Here is a 24,427-nt window from a genome sequence, read left to right on the forward strand (position 1 = left end):
TGTCATTCTGCACACAGTTCTTTCAGCCTTGCATATTTGACTTTGACGTACTCTATTGCCCATATAATGGTTCACTTTTTTCCCAGCTCCACTGCATTTGATGGTGTTTTCCCTGGCTTTTTGGGGAGTTGAAGTCAACTTCAGCCATTTTTATATCTCTCTTCTTATCTCATTAATCTCAAGTTGAGGTATATATTTATCAATTTGTGAGACAATAGAGAGCAATTTTTTAGTTGTAGTGGCCTCCAATTTTCCCCTTCATAGAACCATTTGTCTATTTTGGTCCTTCAATATTTTATCCTTGCACCAAATCTTGAGTATTTGAAGCAGTGAACGATTTTTTGCTTTTCCACAATCGGCCAATATACTATTTTATAATTCCGTTTTCTTCGGGTCTTTGCTTTGTTTTGCCAGAGTCAGAATTCGTCTAGCATAGTGTAGTTTTGTTGCGAGGCTATGTTCACGACTTAGCAATAAATAAAACCATTATACCAGTATATATGTATAAAATTATATTATTTATTTAAAATAAAACAAAGTTCATACATTAGTGCAATAATTGGGTAGTCACGTAAGGACATGTGATTGTGACTTGTACATGTTGACCTCTGTGGAAGTGTTCACAAATAGAGGTTATAGTTCATACTTTACACAAGCGATATATAGCTTAATTATAAGTCTTGGATTGTTCATATTGTATTAGCTCTATGTGTAAGCATCTTACAGGTAACCATGTTTATATGAAAAATATGCAAGCCTACCTCATGTTTCTGTTGTTGCTCTCCAAGTGCATGCTTATGAAGTGCGTGGTTTATACATGTGCATGGCTTGGTGTCAAGCAAAAAAGAGAAAGAAGAGAAAGGGAAGGAAGCCTAATATCAAAGGTCACTGGAAATACATGTGCTTCAAACCCGTGTGATGCCTGCACATGCTCCGCTTCATGCTTGTTCTGTGTCTGTGTGTTTGATCCAGACAAAGCAAGTTTGGCAGGTCTAAACGGCTCACTGTAATATCCCCCCCCCCAAATAGCTGGAAGCTAAAAGGAAAGAAAAATGGAAAAGAGCATGCAGATGTATGTGGACCAAGAGTATTGGAATGAAGAGGAAAGAGAAAAAAAAATTTTTTTTTAAGAGGTGTCAAAGTCTGCATATTTGCATGGAAATACTAAATGACAACCACTTCAGGGTCTGGGGAGTGTATGTCTCGTTCATTACGTTGTGTGGAAGCAGCAGGTGTAATGACAACGTCTGAATCTGGTGTGTTGATCAGGTCAGAGCTGGGTATGATTACTGGTTCTGAATCTGAAAAACTGGCAGAAGGAAAATTAAAATCATACGAGCTTTCCAAGGTTTACGCAATCTATTGCAATCATGGCATGCTTACCATTGCGATCGATGATGAAATACTTCTCAGAACGTTCTAAAACGAGATATGGTCCATCGTAGAGTGGCTGGAGAGGTCGTCGTATCGAGTCAATGTGGACGAAGACATACTTGCATGAATGGAGATCAGGTCGGTAGTATGGTTTGGAAGTGACCGAGCGTGGTGGTGTATACATCACTCCAGACATTGCGAGTTTCAAACGGTCGGCATAACCGGAGGTGGTGGCGGGTATGGACCTGTCGCCTGTGAAAAATTCCCCAGGAAGGCGAAGAGTGGTTCCAAAAACCATTTCTGCTGGTGTAGCGTTCAAGTCTTCTTTAATAATGGACCGGAGTCCTAGAAGAATGAGCGGTAAATGTTCACTCCAGCAATGCGGTTTGGCCTGAACAGCTAGTGCAACTTTTAGTCGATGATAAAAGCACTCTACCATCCCATTAGCAGAAGGATGATAGGCGGTGGTTGCAATGTGGGAAATTCCAAAAGATTTGCAAAGTTCCAGGAAGGTGTGTGACGTAAACTGAGAACCTCTATCGGTGGTAACAGTGGTGGGTACACCAAAGTTAGAGATCCAGTTCTCTACGAATGTACGGGCTATGACTTCTGTTGAAATGTCGTGCAAAGAAATTGCTGCTGGCTAACGTGTAAAACGGTCTACCATGATGAGCATATAGTGATGACCAGCAGAAGGCGGCAGTGGACCTAAAATATCCAGGTGGACATGTGAAAATCGAGCGTCAGGGTACAGAGAAGTTGCCTGGAGTGGATTTGGTATGGTGATGTACTTTTGTAGTCTGGCAAGAAATACATGCCTGAGTCCATTTGCATATGTCGATGTTCATGCTGGGCCAGAAAAAGCGAGCTGCGATGAGCCTGACTGTTATGCACTTATCGGGGTGTGGGAGATCGTGGAAATGCTGGAAAATGCGCTTCCAACATGATGGAGGCAGGTAAGGTCGTGGATGTGCAACAGATTTATCGCACCAAATGAGCTTGTCCGAGAATGGGACTGGTGTCTTTTCTAGCGGAATTGTTTAAGTCGACATAAAGTCAGTGAGTGATGCATCACATTCTTGCTTGGTTGCGATGTAGTCGAAGTCAAGGGGCTTCTCAAGACTGTTGAGATCGCAAAAACGTGAGAGTGTATCTGCCACAATATTCATTTTACCAGGTAAATACTGTATATCAGCAGAATATTGTGTGACATAGTCCATCTGTCGTAATTCATGTGGTGTATGGTTCCCAGAAATAGATGACATAAGAGCAGCAACCAGTGGTTTGTGGTCAGTGAAAATTGTGAGTTGTCTCCCTTCCAACATGTAGTGGAAATGTTTTACTGCTAAGTACATGGCGAGCAGTTTTCAACCAAAAACGCTGTACTTTTGTTGGGTCGTACTTAGTTTGGCAGAAAAGAAAGACAAAGGTTGAGTTTCACCATTCACTATCTGATTAAGAACAGCCCCAACAGCCACATCAGAAGCGTCTGTTGAAAGAAAGAGCTTAGCTGCCGGGTCAGGTTTGATGTAGGAAAGTTTAGTGTAGTTCACCAGTGCGGTCTTGGATGTATAGAAGGATGAGAGAGCTTCGTCTGAGAGAGAGAGGGTCTTTTTTTTACATGCAAAGAGAATCCATGAGCTTGGACAAGTGATATGAGTAGTTTGGAATGAAACGGCGGTAATAATTCATGAGTCCAACATAACGACATAATTGATGCAAGGAAGTAGGCACTAGGAAATCCTGGACTGCTTGCACTTTCGAAGGCAAGGGCATAAGTCCAGATTTGTCAATCCGATGTCTGAGAAAGTCCAAGGAATTGACACTGAATTCGCATTTCGCAATGTTTATTTTAGTCCAGAGGATTGCAACCATTGGAAAACTTCAGTGATGTGAGTCAAGTGTTCTTCCTATGAGGAGCTTGCAATGAGGATGTTGTCAATATACACGAAGACGAAGGGCAGTACACGAAGGACTTCATCGATAAATCATTGAAATGCCTGGGCGGCATTACGCAGTCCAAAGGACAGGCGAGGGAACTCGAATAGTCCGAATGGCGTGCATATCGCTGTCTTAGGAATGTCTTCCTCAGCAACGGAAATCTGATTGTATGCATGGACTAAATCGATTCGGGAGTTGATCCGGATAAGGAAGCTGAGAAGTCATGCAGGTGTGGTACCTATCTGGAACAGTCACTGTGTTGAGAGCACGGTAGTCTCTGCAGGGTCTCCAGTCTCCTTCCGATTTCTTAGGTACCATGTGGAGTGGAAATGACCATGGGCTGCTTGAAGGCCGTATTATTCTAAGGTCCATCATGTGTTGGAATTCTGAGTGAGCTAGGGCCAACTTTTCCAGGCACAATCGTCGAGGCTTGGCATGTACGGGTGCACCATGGGTTGTAATGTGATGTCGCACATGATGTTTAACATTCTCCGTGTGGGAAAAGGGTTGGGTGAGCTCAGGAAATTGGTTCAACAGATCTGCAAAAATTGTGTTTGATGGGCTTGCTGTTACGGATGCTTGGTGTATCACAGGAAAGCATACCATAGTGGACGGAAAGAGATGTCATTGTGTCAGCTAAACAACGTTTTCTTAGATCAACGGAAAGTTGAAAATTGGAAAGAAAATCAGCACCAAGAATGGGTGTTTTCACATCAGCAATGATGAATATCCATGGAAAATGACGTCTGAGACCAATGTCCAAAGTGAGGGATGAGGTACCATAGGTTCGGATGGAACTGCCGTTCACAGCTTGTAGTGAAAATGGGTCTGCTGTTGTATCATTATATCGTGTAGGAGGAATTACACTAACAGCAGCGCCGGTATCCACGAGGAACTTTCGACGAGAGAGTGTGTCAAAAATATATAATAGGCGACACAGTTGGAGAGATGGGGTGGAATTTGTCGCGCAATCCCACTAGTCTACCCATTTAAATGTTCAGGTCTCTTGTAGGTACAGGGTTGCTTGCATTTGCGTGGGTCGTTCCTGAAACAACGGTAGTAGTAGCACCAGGGAGATCGAGAGGAAGACCTGCGTCTTTGTGATGAGCGTCTGTCTCTTGAATTTCGTTTGTTGTTGGGCCGTGACTGTCTTTCCACTGGAAGGGCTTGAATTGCTTTGGTTAAGGCAGCAATTTCCGATGATTTCGGGTTGGAATTGGATGCAGAGGCTGTAGCAGCAGGTTTGGTTGCGACGGTGGTTACAGCTGACACGTGGTGGTAATTGTCGGCGACACGGTCGGCGATAACTGTTAATTGTGTCAGATCATTATCTCCAACGAACATGGACAGTGTGTGGGATAATTGTGGAGGCAGTTTCTTCAACCAAAGCTGCTGTAAGATATTGTCGTCCATCGTGTGTGCAACGAGCAAACCTCGTATTTGTCTCAGAAGCTGAGAAGACTTTCGGTTGCCAACGGTTAACTTGTTGAAGAGTTGTTTCAACCTGGCTGTTTCTGAAACACTTGTCCATTCCAAAATGGCCTGTTTAAGTGCTGTATATGGATCTTCAGCAGGAGGTGCTCTGAAAATGTCCTCTACTTCTTTGGCAATATCTGGTGGCAATGCCTCAATTAAATAATAATACTTTTGCACTGGGGAAGTAATCTTTCTATTTGCAAAAATAGCCTTCGTCTGAAAAAACCATATGTGTGGTTTTCGAAAATTAAAGGCAGGCATCCTGAAAGAAACTAAGCCCTCCACAGCACTAGCAGCAGATTTATCCTGGTGCAGAAAAAGGGGTAACAAAATACTATCCAATATTCTCAGTCTAAAGTTGTGTGTTTTGTGAGGGAAAAAAAATATGTAAAACTTTTTGTTTTTAAAGGAAAATATGAAACTTATTTTATTTTTTATTTTATTTTATTTTTTTGCGATTGACTGTTGTTATTATTAGTTGTGTTTTTCTGTGTGCACGTGGACTAAAAAAATCAACAACAGACGAAAGACAGGTTAAAGGTTACAACATGTGGTTAGGCAAGGGTGTTGAATCTTGGTGTATTTATTGCTTTCACAGAGGAATACAAAGTATTTTGGTGTAAAAATGCTTCCCTTTTGTTTGGCTTGATACTCGGTATAAGGAATGAAAAGTTTTGTAAGTCGAGGTCGAGGGTCACCAATTGTTGCGAGGCTATATAATGCATGTTCACGACTTAGCAATAAAGAAAACCATTATACCAGTATATATATATATAAAATTACATTATTTATTTAAAACAAAACAAAGTTCATACATTAGTGCAATAATTGGGTAGTCACGTAAGGACGTGTGATTGTGGCTTGTACATATTGACCTCTGTGGAAGTGTGCACAAATAGAGGTTATAGTTCATACTTTACACGAGCGATATATAGCTTAATTATAAGTATTGGATTGTTCATATTGTATTAGCTCTATGTGTAAGCATCTTACAGGTAACAATGACAGGAAAAATATGCAAGCCTACCTCATGTTTCTGTTGTTGCTCTCCGAGTGCATGCTTATGAAGCGCGTGGTTTGGTGTCAAGCAAAAAAGAGAAAGAAGAGAAAGGGAAGGAAGCCTAATGTCAAAGGTCACCGGAAATACATGTGCTTCAAAGCCGTGTGATGCCTGCACATGCTCCACTCCATGCTTGTCCTGTGTCTGTGTGTTTGATCCAGACAAAGCAAGTTTGGCAGATCTAAATGGTTCACTATATGTAGTAGTATCACTGGGAAAAGTCCCACCGTTATTTTCCAAGTATGGCCCAGTGTTTTCTCTTCAATTTCTTTTCATATAGATTATTTGGAAACATTTGGTTGGGGTTCACTTCCTGTGAGAAGCATCCTCATATTTGTACATCTCCACACATCCGTTTGCAGGGACATTCTGGAATATACTAATAAACCCGTTTACAGAGAGACCGAAGATATAAGAGGTCTGTATCTAGTAAGCTTTCCCATTCTCTACTAGAACTCACAACCAACAGGGGCACACAATTACATGTGGGTGCGTTCCTATTGGTTGTGAGTTGCCTCCTTTAGTATAACTCCTATATAACTTTATTTTATTTTATATGTGTGCATTTATACATTTGTATATGTATATATGTTTATAAGGACAATTATAATTATTCATTAAATTAAACCATTACTTATGATATGTAAACCTCTTACCCATTTTAACTTTTTTCCAAATTTAAAAGAAATAAATCTGAATTATTATCTCCGCACAATTATCTTCCCTGGGTCAAATTGACCTCAATGACCTATATTTATTTGTTTTAAAATAGACCTATAACGATAATTCTCTATCTGCCCTTTTCCCTTTCTTACTCTCTTTTTCTCTTAACTATGTCTATCTTTCTTTCTCTCATCTTTTTTAGGGGGCTTTTTACTATTCTTTCCTCCTCTCCTCTTTTCTTCTCTCTCTTTTTCATTTTGCTCTCTTTTTCTTACCATCCCATTTTTCAATTTCAATTTCAATCTTTTATTGCTATTTTTTGAATCTTCACTTCAATACTTCCATCTACCTTATCCGTTACTTAAAAAAAAAAAAAACTTTCATAAAAAAACCTCACTTCTCCAGGATCTGATGTTTTTTTTCGGGAAGCTTTAATTAACCCAGGACATCTATTATTTATCTGTTTTCCCGTTCCATACAGATTACCAATGGATTATCAATATACTCATTTTGGATTTATACTGTTCTAGATTTTACATCCTTATTTATTGGATTTTTGCCATATCCTTTTTGCCATATCCTTTTTGCCATATCCTTTTTCTCCTTTTTTCCCGTTACCTGCTTCTTGATCATCGAAGTCATCTCAGTACAGACCAAGAAGTCTCCTGTGTGTCATGAGTAAGTTGCTGGAATCCATATTAAATCAAGTAGTCAACCACCTCAGCAGAAATAACCTTCTAAGTAGATGAGTAGCACACCTTTCCTTAGTCGATGAGGTATGGACGAAGAGACTGACGAGTGTTGATTACACACGGCACTGACAATCTTGATGAAGTCTGAGTGTGGCCTCCAAGTTCCATACAAGTTTAGTTTCACTAAAGAATACTGAGCGTTCTTTTTCACAACATGAGCATGGACAATCAAAATTCTGATATTAAATACAGCTGCTGACAGTTTCTTCTATTTATGTCACAATATGCGCTGTTCAAACTATTCTCACTTGCGTAAAAACTAAAAGGTTCCATTTCAAAAAGTATCTGCACAAATAATCACAAACAACCGTAATTTAAACCTGCTCGACCTGCATTCCTCTCCCCCACAAGTTCGCGAGGAATTTTGGGTGAATGACGTGAAAAAGAATGCTGTTCTGAAACAATAGAGAAGAGGGTTGGTGAGCTTATGTCGTAGGTGATGAAAGGAGACAGTTACATTAGTTATCTCCCCCACCCACGGCGAGTTTTTTGTGGGCACAACAAAAAAATTCTGTACAAAATTCCTCTGAAGCTATATACACTGTACAATGTTGACTGGTGATGAAATCACTAGGCTTGGTTGCACCGGGGCTGCAACCTACTCGCTGGTGCAGTTTCTGAAGCACCAGGAGCGTTGTGTGGCATCAGTCGGCTCAAGGCCCTGGGGGCCTTCTTGGCAATTGCATGCATGTTCTTGGGGGTGGTGTCATTTCCAGCTCCAGCGTTCTTGGAAGTGGTTGCATGGACGACCTGTATGGAGTTCTCGGGAGTGCCAGAATCTCTAGCTGGGTCAGAAGCATGAGGATCTCAGAAGGGGTCGATGGCACGTCATAAAAATCTTTACCGCCGGACTTACGTATGGGACTATCTGTTGGATTACCAGCATAGACTTCTAGCAGGGTGGCAGGAGAGTCCTCTGGCGCCCCTGGTAGGGTTCCAACAGAGGCGTCTTCCGGCAACCTGGTGACTGGTAAGAAGGACTCTATCACGTCTTCGCTAGTTGTGGTCCTGAAGGGCTTGAATTTCCGAAGGTGTTGTTGGTTTCTGAGTGTGAGTCTCCCAGAACCATCTATCTTGGCCACATATTGGTGAAATTGTCTCACCTCCACAATGGTGCCTGTTCGTTCCCAGCATTTAGGGTTATTTTCAGTTAGGTTTTGAATATATACATGATCCCCCACGCTTAGAGGGGGCAAAATCTTGTATGCTCGCTCCACTTTTCATGCTCAAGGGAATGACGTTTGGCTAGTGCCTTCTCCCTGTTTACGAGCATTTCAGACCATGTGGGGTGGGGGCAGTACCGACCCATTGGGATCGGGATGGGATCTCTAATGGATCGTCTGAAAACTATAAGAGCAGGGGATGCCTTCGTCTCTGGGTCGATGGAGTTGTGGTATATTAGCATACCTCATCGACTAAGGAAAGGTGTGCTACTCATCTACTTAGAAGGTTATTTCTGCTGAGGTGGTTGACTACTTGATTTAATATGGATTCCAGCAACTTACTCATGAAACTTGTCCACATTGATGGACCTGCCCACTAAGGTGTTATCCATCAGCATTCGTTTGACAGTTTTGACTGCAATTTCTGCTCTGCAGTTGGCATGAGGGTTGGCAACAGAGGTGAGGCGATGATCAGAGGAAATCCTGAGTCTTCCCAGCAGTAAACTGGAGTCCCCCGTCGGATGTCAGCTCCTCAGATACCCCAAAAGTCACAAAGGCTTCTCTGAGACGCTTGATGAGGCCATCTGCGCCGTTCTCTGCTTGAAATACCATCGGCTAGTTGGAGTACCAGTCGACCACCACAACATAATCGTGGTTGTTGTGTGTGAAGTAGTCGCTGGCGATTTTGTGGAACAGGCACTCCGGAGGCGCAGTGTTAAAAGGTGGCTGCATAGCATAAGACTTTGCAATCCGATGGCAGTGGGTGCAATTGTCCTTGACACGTTGGATGTTGATGCTGATATTGGGCCAGTAAACCGAGTCATCCACACGGGCACGCATGAAGCTGACTCCCTGGTGGGCCGCATGCAGGGCCTCCAATATCTCTTGGTGTAATGTTGCCGGCACAATGATGCGGTTTCCGGCAAGGATCACGCCATCAACGGTGCAAAGGCTGCTGGAGATGCGGTGGTACGGTTGGAATGCGGTCCTTAGCTGTCGGCAGTCCAAAGGAAATCTGTCATGAATCAGTCGGTGTAATTCCTGTAGGTCTGCGTCCGAAGATGTAGCTTCCCGCACCATGTCCCAGGAAACCACATTAGTGACTGCATAAAGAGTGTTAGACATGGATGCGTGTATCCCATCATCCTCTCCAATATCAGTGTTTTCTGGGCTAGAAGTATCATCTGTACGGCTGGTGGCGGCTGATGGGTACCGAGAGGCGGCGTCAGGTTCCAGGTTCTTCTTCCAGAGATGTGGATGACTTCAAAGATGTAGGAGAGGGTCTTTTCCTTTAGATTCAACAGACGGCAATTGTCTATCTCCGTCAAGGAGTGGTCATTGAGTATCCCGACCAGTGGCTTGTGGTCGGTAGCCACAGGCATCCGAGGATGTAATACCGTGTTTGGTGCAAGGTGTAGGCAACAGCGAAGGTTTCTCCTTCAATGGGTGCATACCTGGATTCTGCCACGTGGGTGAAGCGGCTACCCACCAGGCAGAGCTTCCAGCCCCCCTTACAGCACACAGGCGTCCTGGTAGCACAGTCACAGTACTTCTGCATCATAAAGTACCCAACGCTGGTGACCGACCAATCGGTTAACAGACAGGTTGGGCGGGATGGCTGGAACAACATCACTCCTTCCTTTATTTCCTCTATGATCTTGAGCTTAGACTCAGCGAATATCTCGTTCAATTCCTCTGTCCATTGAAATTTAGTAGATGGTTTCAGGAGATGCCAGAATGGCTGCATGTGTTTGGCCATAGAGAATGCATATGGTCTTTGATTGACCAATCCAAACCAACCCCTTGCGCCAGTGATGTCCTTCGGGGTAGGGAAATTCCGAATAGATTCCAAAAACTTGTCAGATGGGATGACATTAGTGGGTGTGATCTGGAGGCCCACAAAGACAATAGTCTCTTTGGTGAACTGGAACTTCTTGGGGTTGAGGGTAATCCCATTTCTGGCACAGAGGTCCAGCCACTCGCACGCCTGAAAGAATGATGCCTCAACTGAGTCAGCCCACAAGCACGTGTCATCCACGCACTTAACCTTGTTTTTGAAGTTGGCGATAATAGCATCAAATCGCTGGTTGTAGGCGTCACCACTAGCAAGGAAGCCCTGTGGTGCCACCTTGTAACAATAACGACCCCATGGGGTTATGAATGTTGTAATGTGGCGATCTTCCTCTTGGATGGGAACAGAATGGTAACCATTCCAAGCATCCATGACAGTCTTCTGCATGTGCTGGGGGACACGATTTGCCAGATGGAAGGGATTCTCCACGTGATGGGTCTGTCTCACAGACCGTCGATTCTGTGGCTGCAGATCCACTGTTCTTCTAGGGGAACCGTCAGCTTTTGCGGTTACCACCATGCGGGAACACCAGGTGGTCAGCATGTTGGGGCTGACCTTCTCTGGGACGCCTATAGTGACGTCTCTCTCAAGGTCATTATAGACCTTATCCTACCAGTGTAGGGGGACCAATGCAGGCTTGTGAATGGCGACTGGCTTTGCGTTGGGGTCGATATGGAGCTCCAGCGGTTCCCACTTCATCATGGGAAGTGGCTGGTGCTCACATGTATTAAACGCTTTCTTGCAAACCTCTTTCCTCTGATGAGAAAAATGGAATAAGCTCTTTCAAGATAATTAAATTTTGTATACCTTCCTTACAGATTTATAATGAGTTTTTTTTTTTTGAAAATTTGAATAAATTTTCAATTGTAAGATTTTTCTATTATATATACATACATCTATATACATACATTTGCACATATATACACAAAATATGTATGCATACATATATACATATATACGATGATTGCAACGTCTTGTCAGATGAGTGCCACACCCTAAGTCACTGAAAGTCTATGTGTCCGATGATGACTTTTCAGCCCGACCAGCGACTTGCACACCCTCAAGCAGACATGACACTGAAGACGATCTCTGGTTGGGAAGAAACTAATAACAATGGAACCCGTATCATCGTGTGCTTTCATGTGATTAACAAGACCTGATAGCACACCTCACAGATCTCCATGATTCGGCGGCAAAATTTGGTGTTTCCTACATGCTTTCTTGAGCTTCACTTCGTCTATCTTGGCCGCTTCAAAGTGTTCTGCGCCCTTGAATATCAGTGCTCTCCACTGCTTGTGATCATATGCTATGGACTCCCAACTGTCAACAGGAATATGAAAGCTTACCAGACTCTACTTGATGCTATCACGAAAACGTTTTTTGGGCTTATGTTGGAGTCTTTTTCCATCTCATCATCAAAAACTGAAAAAGAAAAAGCAGACATTACATCGATAATGATCATTGATTGTCATCAAACCAACAGCAACGGAACTTGTATTATCGTGTGCTTTTATGCAATTAACATATATATTAACATGTACATATACATACATATATGTGATGATTGCAACGTCTTGTCAGACGAGTGCCACTTCCCCAGATACAAGCCCAAAAATGACTTCCATCGCCACAGGACCATTTTAATAGACAAATGCATGAGGGAGTATCTATACACAGATGATGTTACAGAGTCTTAGCTTTGTACGACAGCTAAGTCTCTCTCTCGGTTCAAAATTTTGAGATCCAGCAACAAGCAAGAGCAAGATAGCCAGCAACAAGTAAAACTGCAGACCAGCTTAATACGGGTACTTGTCTCCTGCTTTGTGGTTTTTTAAATTAGAGATTTGCTTCTCCTAGAAAGGTTGCCTTCACCACGGTTTACGGGAACCCTCTCCACCTCAACGCACACATACATACATACACACAAACACACACGGTGCTAGTTGGCCGTTGACCCCCAAAAAGGGTTCATTTGCCTGTACATATATATATATATATATACACATATATACATATACATATATATACATATATGATGGACTCTCCCATCGATTTCTATGTATTAGCTGCCACTACAACAACAAAGTTGCTCGGAAATTCACATGATTTGTTCATATTGGTGAAAGCTTTGTGTAGATCTATCCACACTTTTTCGTATTACTGCTAACCTTTTTGCAGAAAACAGCCACGGGACAAAGTATACAGTAAACCACAGGTTTTCACATCAGAGTTTCCTTCTAGATGCATGTCTTAACGAAGACTGCGGGTGAAAAAGTCCCAATGAATTAATGCACCCTCAGATAACAACCTGGAAATTTCTAGGACTCGGCGTGGTACATACAGCACCTAGGTCTCCCAAATAGTCACCAATCTGGTACTGGCCAGGCTTAATGTTGCTTAACTTTGGTGATCTGGCGAGAACCGGTGTGTCAACGTGATTGTGCCATATACATATACATATATACATATATATATATATATATATATATATATATATATATATATATATATATATATATATATATATATATATGATGGCAGCAACTCATTCTCGAGTATTGCCATTACTTAATATATTTCTGGCTCAAATGATGCAAACATGAGCACAACTAGCAGCACGTGCTAAACGGTCACCTCTATGAACCTTCTATCCTCTGATGACCGAGTCCAGGCTGTGGTGCCCTGAACACCTACCAGGCCAGACCCTGGAAGCTTTATTGCCATTCATGCCCATATTTGCATCAGTCCTCATTGAATGTCCATTTGCCAGCCTTTTTATTATTGAGATACACACTGATTGCAAAGTGTGTATTCCATTGGATATCAAGTAATGCCTGCGTTTGAAGTTTTTTATAGTGAGGAAAGACTTTGCACTGAGACAATCCCACTCTCTGAACAACTGCCACATTGAACCAAAAAGAAGAGCAAGTCAACATCATTGGAAGCAGCAGTCACCGCAGGTTTTATATCAGGGTGCTCCTTCTCCTAGAGAGGTTGCCTTAACCATGGCTTACGGAGCCCTCTCCACTCCCCATGCCATTTGATCCATGACTGGGACTTAGGTTGCTGGGCACCAGAGCATACTCCACACGCCGGTGCGTCATGTATGCTGCAGCTGACAGGGCCTAAGCTCCTCTGGAGGTTTCTGTCAGGGTTACCTCACCCTTAGCTTTTGGTTAAAAGAACCTTACCCACAAGGCAATGGAGGTCCAGTTATATTGCTGCAGGACACTCGCCGTTTATCAGAGCCCCGTCTGCATGGCAGTGGTCACGACGTGCATGTGGGGTTGATTTGTCTGGGAGAAGCACAGTATGACGCTAAAACATCTGTGCGCTTTTAACACATGTACACACCAGACCATGACCACCCTATATATATATATATATATATATATATATATATACATGATGATTGCAACGTCTTGTCAGACGAGTGCCACTCCTTCAGTCACTGAACACTGAAAGTCCATGAGCCCAAAAATAATCTTTTTTTTTTTTTTTTAGTCCTGCCAGCGAATTCAGACATGACATTGAAGACGGTCCTTGGCATACATACATATATATTACATATACACACATACATACACATACATACCCATAAACATGCACACATCCATACATCCATACATGCACAATACATATAACACATGCATACAAACATATACATACACACATGCACACACATATACATATATATGCATACACATATATACTATCATATACAAATGCATACACATATATACATATCATTTTTTATATATACATACATATATACATACATACAGATATATACATACATATATGCATACATATATATATATACATACATATATGCATACATACATATATAGACATATAAACACATACATATATACATGTATACACTCGCATATATACATGTACATACATACATACATATATGTATATACATGGGACGATTCAAAAAATTTTCCTGAATCCAATCCAATTACCAAAATTTCCAATTCTGAATCCAATGCTGATTCTTTTAAAATTTATAACTATTTAATTAGAGATGTTTGATTTTTTTTGTAAATTTGCAAATTATTGCATAACCCCTGGGTAATTTCCACATATATTTTTTCTCAAATGTGTTCATTGTAATTGATCGTGCGTATTGTAAGATAACAGAAGATTTATTTTGATTTTAAAACAAAACCAAATTGTATCAGTTCATCGTTAGTGTACAACATGCTACTTGAAGGTTTTCATAAACAGTTGAAAATAGTCGACGAATGGGAGACAAAATGAGAAAACGATGTAAGAACAAAATATTTAACAATGCGCCCTCCCATTGTTATGATCAAATTTTTAAATAATAATGTTAGTATTAAAAAAAAAAACATTTTTTACAAGGGGAGGGCGTGAGCTTTGTTAACTATTCTGTGCCTTTTCTCGATGAATGAAGTTAAAGTTTTATTTTGATTATAAAAATTTGGTTAGGGTTATTAAATTGATTTGCTTTGCTGTAAAAAAAGAGATGCAAATAATAGTAATAAGAATAAGAAGAAGAATAATAAGAAGAGGAAGAAGAAGAAGAAGAAGAAGAAGAAGAAGACCTCCAATCTGTAGTGGAATGGGAACAAAAATGGATGGTCACATTCAATGCTGCCAAGACTAAACTTGTTTCCTTCAATAATTACAAGAAACCTTCTCTACCACCAATAGCAATGGCCAAAGATCCATTAACTGAAAGTACTTCTTTTAAACTCCTCAGCCTAACGTTCAAAGGAAACATGAGTTGGAACAATTACATTGAGACCATTGCCATGACCGCTGCAAAGATGGTAGGCTCTCTCTACCATGCTAGAAAGCTACTAATGCCCGAAAGGTCTGATTCATCTGCTACTAGTCTCTCGCTCCTAGACAAGATTCAAAAGAGAGTCTCCAACCTGATAAGTCCTGAACTGTCATCTAAGCTTCAGCCTCTGCCCCACCGACGAAATGTTGCATCCCTCTGCCTGTTCTACAAGTATTTTAATGGTGAATGCTCTGACGAACTGCAAGCACTTGTGCCCTCACGATGTAAACACCCTCGACAAACCCGACAGGCAGCTAAATCCCACCCCCACACGGTAGAGATCCCTAGATGTAAAAGAGCTTTCTACTCCAGTAGTTTCTTCCCCAAAACCGCTAGACTTTGAAATTCCCTTCCAGGTTCCTGCTTCCCTAACTGTACTGACATGCAGAAGTTCGAGCGTAACGTGAACCGACATCTTGCTGTCCAACTCCCTACATAGTATCTCAGTAGCTCATGTCTCTGATAGTAGCCCCCTACATCAAAGTGACAATGTGCCTTGTTTGGGGTGAAAATGTAATTAAAAAAAAAAAGAAAACTCTTCAAAACAAAACTCTATAGCTGAAACCTAACTAAAGGAATAAACACATAGGCAGTGTCACTAATAATACTCTGGACCGTTTATAAGCTGGACCAAAGAAGAACTAAGGAATTTCGATCAGAAGACCAGGAAACTCATGACGATGCACAATGCAGTACACTTGAAAGAATAATTACTGCAGTAAGAGACAAGGAAGAAACAAAAAGATATAAAAAGAGGCGAAGAAAAATGGGGAGAGCTACAAGGATGATTCATGAGGATTACAAAAGAAGAGACTAACGAAAACACTTGGAAATTGCTACAAAAAAGGAAACCTTAACGGGAAAACTGAATCACCAATAACAGTTGCACAAGATAACGCAAGTAGAACCGATTTTAGGAAAACTAGTTCCCGGAAAACTCACACTCGGAAAACTCGTTCATATTTTGCTAGGTAGGAAAACTGGTCCATTATTGAATAAATATCGATTGAAAACACATTTTATGATCATTATTGAAGGAGATATTGTTTTTAAACGAGAATACACATCCCATAATATTTAAAAAAATTATTTTTACTTCTTTCGACCGATGCCTCTGTTCAGTCTTGAAAGACAAAGTTTTACAAGAACATGCCCCCTGTTCTTGTAAGTAAGAAAAACATTAAATAAATCAAAATGAGATAGAATAGATCGAGATTCGAACCTGGAAAGCAAGGTTTGGAAATAAGTCGGGAATAGATTCAGGAAAGAATTCCCATTGTTTAGTTTTTATATAAAATAGCAGATATGTTTGTTTGAAAAGGAATTTGATGATTCAATTCTGTTTATGAAAATTGAATTGAAACAAGGTCAGTTAGAAAAACGAACAATAGCAAATTTTAACATATTGAAAAATAGGTTAGGCTGAAAATAGGTTAGAGAATTCTTGTTTGCATATGAGTTCAGGACCACGTGAGTCGAGCACATTCTCGGACATGAGGCGAACGAGACATGTGAGGCATGTTCAGGCCACGGGATCGATAAAGCACTTTTTTGGCCATGCGATGACGCCATGGCTGAGAAATGAATTCTCAATATAGGGCTAGTTTTAGAGAGAGTCGAAGAGAACAGAGAGAGAGTCGGACAGACAGAGACAGGGTCAGACAGGAGAGTCGAGTCTGGATCGAATCCCCCTTTGGAAGCGAAGGGTTAGTTGTAATCATGTAATGACTTTGAATTTCTGGATGTCTTTATTGACCGGTCAAAGAAATAAAGGAACATCATCATTTTGTAACTGCGTCTTATGTTGTGTCATTCTCAACAAACAAAGGTAAAGTGAAATTGTATTTATATGAACTTTGTTCCCACACTCATCTTGATAATGAACATCGTATAAACCCCATCTTTAAGTAATGTGTCTCTCCATCATCTTAAGAAATGTGTCTCCCTCTCTATCAAGAAGTAATGAATGTCTCCTCCTGTGATAAAAGAACTGATGACTCATCCCTCTCCTAAAACATGTGTTAAGAAGAAACATTCACAGAAATGTATAAATGCTTCTCTTATCTATCTCCCCCTCTTATCAAGTATTACATGTCCCCGTCTCTTTTTAAGATGTACCCGATATATGTATTTCCAATATGAACACTCAACCATATAATATTTGTCTCCTAAATATGACCTCTATGCAACAAAAGGATACCCCCTGTAGAGATAGCTGCGCGTGAAATTGTGAGGCAAGGATTGCGCAATCCTCAAACACACCTCTTCTGAATCAGCACTGTCTGAGTCCAGTGGCAAGAAGTCCAGGACGACTGGAAATAATGCCGAGATAAGCGGAGAGCACATACAGCACCTAGAAGGCCTACATAGTCACCCATTTAGTACTGACCAGGTTCAACGTTGCTTAATTTCGGTGATCCAGCGGGAACTGGTATGTAAACGTGTTTACTTCTTTACTGTTGTGTTAGCAAAATAAAATTGATTTTCTTAAGTATTTGTTTTCTACCTAGCTTTGCAAGTTTTTAGTGGTTTAACTTATTTTAAAGAGTTTATTTAGTTAAAAAAAATAATGTCGAGTGTTACTTTTGAAAAATAATGTCCGACATGAAAAGATCACGTCTTAGGAGTCTCGATAATCGCTCAAAAATAGAAAATTAAAGAAAATACGGAGGTAGGTATAGTTTTAAAACGAGCCACCCCTACCAAAAGAAAATAACTTTGTATATTTTTAGGTAATGTTCAAGATCACTGCTCGGAAAAAAATCAAGTTACTGGAAGTGGATACGGTTGATTATGTAAGGAAACCATACGGAAGACACGAAAAACGAATCATATATTTATTAAAAAAATTACTTTAGTTTTTAACACTTCTAATCTTATTAAAAAACAAAAATAAATAAATAACAACAACGTTTTATTTATAAAAATGAATTTAGTTTTAACACTTTTTGTGTTCCTGAAACAACAAAAGGTACTTGTACAGTATGCGGACGGCGGCCATCTTTTCTTCATGCGTTTTACTAAACTGCTGCCTGGTGGCGTTTCTCAGTCAAAAAACATTTAAATGATTGTTGACCCGTCAAAATTGCTTGGATTCAAAAATATGTTTAATTTAAATCATTTATTTGTTAAAAAAAAAAAATTACTTTATAAACATCTGCGCGACCCTTTCCTAGTCTCACACAAAAACACGTTCACACTTCAAGCTATATTACTTGTCGCATACATACGCGCACACAAACATACGCATGCACGTCCATACACGTACATATATTCACATTCGCGTACATACACTCACATTCACGTGTATATACACACACGCACTCACATACACACACATGTAAGCACACGGACGACGTCACTTTCCCTTTCAAAGGAAATCCACACATGCGCAAAAGACTACCGGAAACACCTATAAAAGAAAGAGCAATAAGCAGCATCTTCCTTTTCGACTTAGCTCTTGAGCTGAGCGATCATCGGACCATTCGCCCCCCCCTCCTTCGGGGGGCCCGCGCGCGTCACGCCCCCTGTGACTATGTATGGGGCACGAGCTAACAAACAGTATGTACACTTTATACGCTTTCTATCTCCATAACCTGGATTGACTTTCTCACTCTATCTCCTTTTCGTCTTGGTCCATCAACACAGACATGTTCGCAACTCTCTACCGAGCTTAACTCTCTCTTTTTACAGGCCGCCTTGCCACTTCGCATTTCTCTATTGCATTCCCCTTTCGTTCCACGCGCGTAGTCGTCAACGGCGGAATGAACACGTGTACACCCAAGACTTTCATTTCTCAACAGAAAATAAACGACATGTTTATTTTATTCCAGCATTTCATTTTTTGTTCCTCTACTCCATTTCCTTTTCTTGCCACGCGCAACATGAAATGGTGACCTCATTATTTAAAAATGGAATGGATGCGTTTGAACGAAACACTCATACACGCACAGACTCTCTCTCTCTCTCTCTCTCTCTCTCTCTCTCTCTCTACAACAATAAACTTTCCCTCTCACCAGCTAACAACGAGAGACGCACACCAAACTAAACACGTGTTGTACCCTTTTCTTTCATTTGTTTCTTCACGAAATAAATCCTAGTTCATTTAATTTAATTTAACACGTACTTCGTCTTTTTCTCAATTCAATTCATTAGTCCTAATTTTCGCCACCACAACAAACTGACGCCCGACTGACGCGAAACGAACAAGCATGGTGACCCTACCTTTTTTTAAATTAATTGTCTTGAGCGAGACACGCATTTTATTTGATAAAGAAAAAAAACGAACTTTTCAACAAAGAAAAACAAGTGAACCACTAACAACAGGAATAACTACTACAAACAACAATGACAAAACCCCTTGTCAGACTCGGCAGAAAACAAACACGGATCTGTCGACTTCATACCGAATTTTTAAAAAATTCGAGCTCGACAAACATTTTTCACGATTTCCTGACCAACAACTGCAACCCTGCAACAAACGCGAGGAGTAAAATCACATAGGCCTATACACATTCCCTCTCGCACAGCAGACGCAACAACAAAGAAACAATTACAGGACATCCCTATCAACACATAGAAAGAAGTTGAGATGCATCACGCATGCTGATAAACTCACAACTTGGAAGTTTCGTTGACAGCCGGCAACCACGAACGAATGCACAACAAACGCCCGTACAGACAATGTACACACACTACCGCAGACTCACATGCGAAGACAATGGCAACTGGAAACCCGTTCGCCACAAACGAATGTGCAACTAGCACTCGTCCAAACAATGTACACACTACCGCAGAATCATATGCGAAGACACCGTCAACACGAAACAAAGATTTTCGTTCCAAACGAACAATTCATTTTACTGTCCAAGCAACTCGTTGCACATGTCAGCACACAAAAAACAACCAAACAAATATCACCCTAAAAAAAGAGTAAACGCTTTTCCACGCGTAAGTAAATACTTTTTTTACAAACACACTCCGTTTTTTGACATTCCGTTTTTGAAGTTTTGTTTTAAACGACTACACCAACAGCAAAAAACAGGACACAAAGTCAATTGCCGAAAACATTACTTACAAATATATATATATATATATATATATATATATATATATATATATATATATATATATATATATATATATATATATACACTGCATATATTTCTTTTTCCTAGGAAGGGGAGTATTGCGCGAGCCTTTTCAAGTCTCACACAAAAACATGTTCACATTTCAAGCTATATTACTTGTCGCATACATACGCGCACACAAACATATGCGCGCACGTCCACACACGTACATATATTCACGTTCGCTTACATACACTCACATTCACGTGTATATACACACGCTAACGTACACACATGTACTCACACACGCGCACACGTAAGCACACACGGGCGACGTCACTTCTCCTTTCAAAGGAAATCCACACATGCGCAAAAGACTACCGGAAACACCTATAAAAGAAAGAGCAATAAGCAGTATCTTCCTTTTCGACTTAGCTCTCGAGCTGAGCGATCGTCGGACCATTCACCCCCCCTTTTGGGGCGCCCGCGCGCATCGCGCCCCCTGCGATTATGTATGGGGCATGAGCTAACAAATAGTACGTACACTTTATACGCTTTCTATCTCCATAACCTGGATTGACTTTCTGACTCTATCTCCCTTTCGTCTTGGTCCATCAACACAGACATGTTTGCGACTCTCTACCGAGCTTAACTCTCTCTTTCTACAGGCCGCCTTGCCATTTCGCATTTCTCTATTGCATTCCCCTTTCGTTCCACGCACGTAGTCGTCAACGGCAGAATGAACACATGTACACCCAAGACTTTTATTTCTCAACAGAAAATAAACATGTTTATTTTATTCCAGCATTTGAGTTCTTTGTTTCCTTCATTCAATTCGTTTCATTATTTTTTCTTGTAGCGAGTTTAGGGTATTTATATCCAGTCCTCTACACATCCAATATTGCTTTCATTACAAAATTGTTTTATTAAAACGATATTTTTTACACAGACTTTTAAATAAATGTTGTTACAATTATATATTGATACATTTTTATGCAATGTTTTTATAATTATGTATTGATACATTTTTATACAATAAAATTTTTGGTTTTCAATTATTTTTCTGTTCGGAAAAAAATTTGGAAAAGAAAATATTGGAGTTATCGCCCCCTAAAAATAGCCGCCGTCTCATACTGCCGAATACCCGCCAAATGACGTAAAAAAAAAAAATTCTTATATTATCAAATAATACAAGAAGTGTTTTCGGTGCTTGGTATCGCGCTATTTTTTAATAGATTTTTTAGGTTAAATTCAAGTTTCACAATATTTTTTTTTTGTTATAAAATTGTTAGGTGGTGTGATAGTATGAACAGTTACCTCTCCTTATCGAACTCTCTAAGGAATAGAGTTTTAAACCACTTTCGTTTATGCGGGTTGTCGCTGTTTCAAAATCACGCATCCATTTTTCTTTCTTTCTCCACCCTCGTTGTTTCTCTTCGCCTTCCCTTAAACAAAGGACACGATAGGTTAACGCAAGCTAAATGTCTGAATATATCCGGGTTCAGAGAAAACATTCACCTACCCCTACTTTCAATCCTCGATTGCTCTATTCACATCGGAATTCAAATATATAAAGCTTAACGTCAAAAATTCAAACTATCGACTTTTTATTTTAGACGAAATTAATTTAAATGGGCTCATAAATTCCCAAGCTACTTTTGATTGCATAAATTTCGTCCTGGAAACGAAAACTACTAATATAACTCCCCACCAATGAATACAGCCCGTTTCAGCCCAATCAGGTCATATCGCCCTTGCCCCCAGTGCAGGGCCTGGGCACCAAAGATCAAGCAAAGAACATTTCCTTGTAGTAATCAGTTATTGGTCAATATAGGGGAAACCCTTCAAACTAATTTTCACTATCAAGCCCCTCTACTCCCTGGGGAGTTAGATCTCATTTCTCCAATCTCACCACATTAAAAAACACCTTTTGCCTAATTTGCTCAGTGGGGAAGCAAATAAATCCAGTCATCTTGACCACGCCCCCCTGTGGGGCTGGCTTCAAAAGATAAAGCAAAGACCATATGTGGGGGCACCCCCACATATAATAATATTGCTTTCGTAGCAATCTGTTATTGGTCAATGTAGGGGAATCCCTTCATACCAATTTTCAATATCCAGGTCCCCGGGGAGTAGGGGAGCTGGTCCCATTTCACCTCCATTCTCCACATTGAAAAACGGCCTTGTGCCTAATGTGCTCAGTAGGGAAGCAAATAAATCCAAAAATCTGGCCTTGACCCCCTACAGTGTCTGGGCACCAAAGGTGAAGCAAAGTACCTTGCTCTTATTGGAATCCATTCTTGGTCTATATACATACCAATTCTCACTGTCCCGCTCCCCTACTCCCTGGGGAGTTGGTCCCAATTTCCCCATTCTCGCCACATTAAAAAACGGCCTTTTGCCTAATTTGCTAAATGGGGAAGCAAATAAATTGAGTCATTTGGCACTCGCCATCCGGCGGGCCTGGGCACCAAAGATCAAGCAAAGACCATATGTTTGGGCAACCCCACATATAATACCATTGCTCTTGTAGCAATATGTTTTTTGTCAATGTAGGGAGAACCCTTCATACCAATTGTCACTATCCAGCTCCCCTATTCCAAGGGGAGCTGCTCCCGATTTCCCCTTCACTCTCCACATTGAAAAACGACCTTGTGCCTAATTTGCTTAATGGGGAAGCAAATAATTCCAGTCATCTCGCACTCCCCACTCCCTTCTGGGCCTGGGCACCAAATATTAAGCAAAGACCATTGCTTTTGTAGCAATCGGTTGCTTGTCAATGTGTGGCACAATGACGTAGCCCCTTTTAAGGGAGCTAACGGCTTCTACATTAATGAACCTTGTGCCTAACTTGTGCGGTGCAATTGTGTAAAACAGGTGTTTGTGATTTTGAAAATGTACTGTGATGATTTAAGCCAGGTTGACATATGTTTATAATTCAGTACATAATAAAAGTAAAAACAATGCTGACATAAATTGAAAAACAAATCATTCCGTGAAACGCATCGTTCTCTCTCTCTCTCTCTCTCTCTCTCTCTCTCTCTCTCTCTCTCTCTCTCTCTTCCACTATTTCTCTCTTTGACTCTCTTCCTCTCTCTTTCAATGAAGAAAGAGAGAAATGAAATATAATTTGATTGTTGTAAAGACAGTTGAGGTTTGCTCACTGTACGCGAAGGGTCGACTAAATATGTTTCCTAACTTGTTAACTGTTTAATAAATTATATATATTTTTATAAAAATGTATTTTGTCGCTGTTTTCATACAAGTGTTCGATTTCAGCATACCATTAATGCCGACGACAGAAAGCTACAATGAACACGCAACAAGCGACGATGGGAGCTGCTCCCGATTTCCCCTTCACTCTCCACATTGAAAAACGACCTTGTGCCTAATCTGCTTAATGGGGAAGCAAATAATTCCAGTCATCTCGCACTCTCCACTCCCTTCTGGGCCTGGGCACCAAAGATCAAGCAAAGACCATTGCTTTTGTAGCAATCGGTTGCTGGTCAATGTAGGGAAAACTCTTCATACCAATTGTCACTATCCAGCTCCCCTATTCCACGGGGAGCTGCTCCCGATTTCCCCTTCACTCTCCACATTTTCAAAACGGTCAGTAATTAATAAATCCAGTAATCTTGTCCCAGCCCCCCTGCAGGGCTGGGAACGTAAGACAAGAGAAAACCGTATATAGGGGCAACCACACATATAAGATCATTGCTCTTGTAGCAATCAGTTAAGGGTCAATGTAGGGGAAACCCTTCATACCAATTTTCACTATCCAGCTCCCCTCTCCGCTTAGAGCCAGTCCCCATTTCCTCCATTTCTCCACATTAAAAAACGGGCTTTTTCCTAATTTGCTCAGTAGGAAGCAAATAAATCTAGTCATCTCGCCCCCCCTCCTGCAGGGCTGTGCACTAAAGATCAAGTTAAGACTATATGTGGAGTCAACCCCACATATAAGACCATTGCTCTTGTAATAATCATTTATTGGTCAATGTAGAGGAAACCCTTCATACCAACTTTGTTGGTCGTCATTTCATCTTCATTCTCTACAGTAGAAAATGGCCTTGTGCCATATTTGCTGAATGGGGAAGCAAATATTCCAGTCATTTCGCTCTCGCCCCCCTGCAGGGCCTAGCCATCAAAGATCAAAACTATTGCTCTTCTAGCAATCAGTTATTGGTCAATGTAGAAGAAAGCCGTCATACTTATTATCACTATACAGCCCCCCCCCCTTATTCCCGGGAAGACGGTTCCC

General features: G+C 40.9%; 2 protein-coding genes across 2 annotated transcripts in view; both read right to left on the reverse strand.

Annotated features, from left to right (window-relative positions):
- The window catches only part of LOC145293820 (metalloreductase STEAP3-like), a 514,618-nt gene that overhangs the window by 355,238 nt on the left and 134,953 nt on the right, over window positions 1-24,427 (reverse strand). The window lies entirely within an intron of this gene.
- Window positions 4,297-5,052, reverse strand: LOC145294168 (uncharacterized). Its single transcript, XM_080141275.1, has one exon. The coding sequence runs from the start codon at window positions 5,050-5,052 to the stop codon at window positions 4,297-4,299; it is 756 nt and encodes a 251-aa protein (XP_079997401.1).

The sequence above is a fragment of the Euprymna scolopes genome, chromosome 15 (assembly GCF_053919585.1).
Source record: "Euprymna scolopes isolate OS-2025 chromosome 15, ASM5391958v1, whole genome shotgun sequence".
Taxonomy (NCBI): Eukaryota; Metazoa; Mollusca; class Cephalopoda; order Sepiida; family Sepiolidae; genus Euprymna; species Euprymna scolopes.

What these genes read in the sequence shown, in the direction of transcription:
- LOC145294168 (XM_080141275.1), bottom strand. Translation starts at nt 5,052, where the DNA reads ATGCCTGCCTTTAATTTTCGAAAACCACACATATGGTTTTTTCAGACG.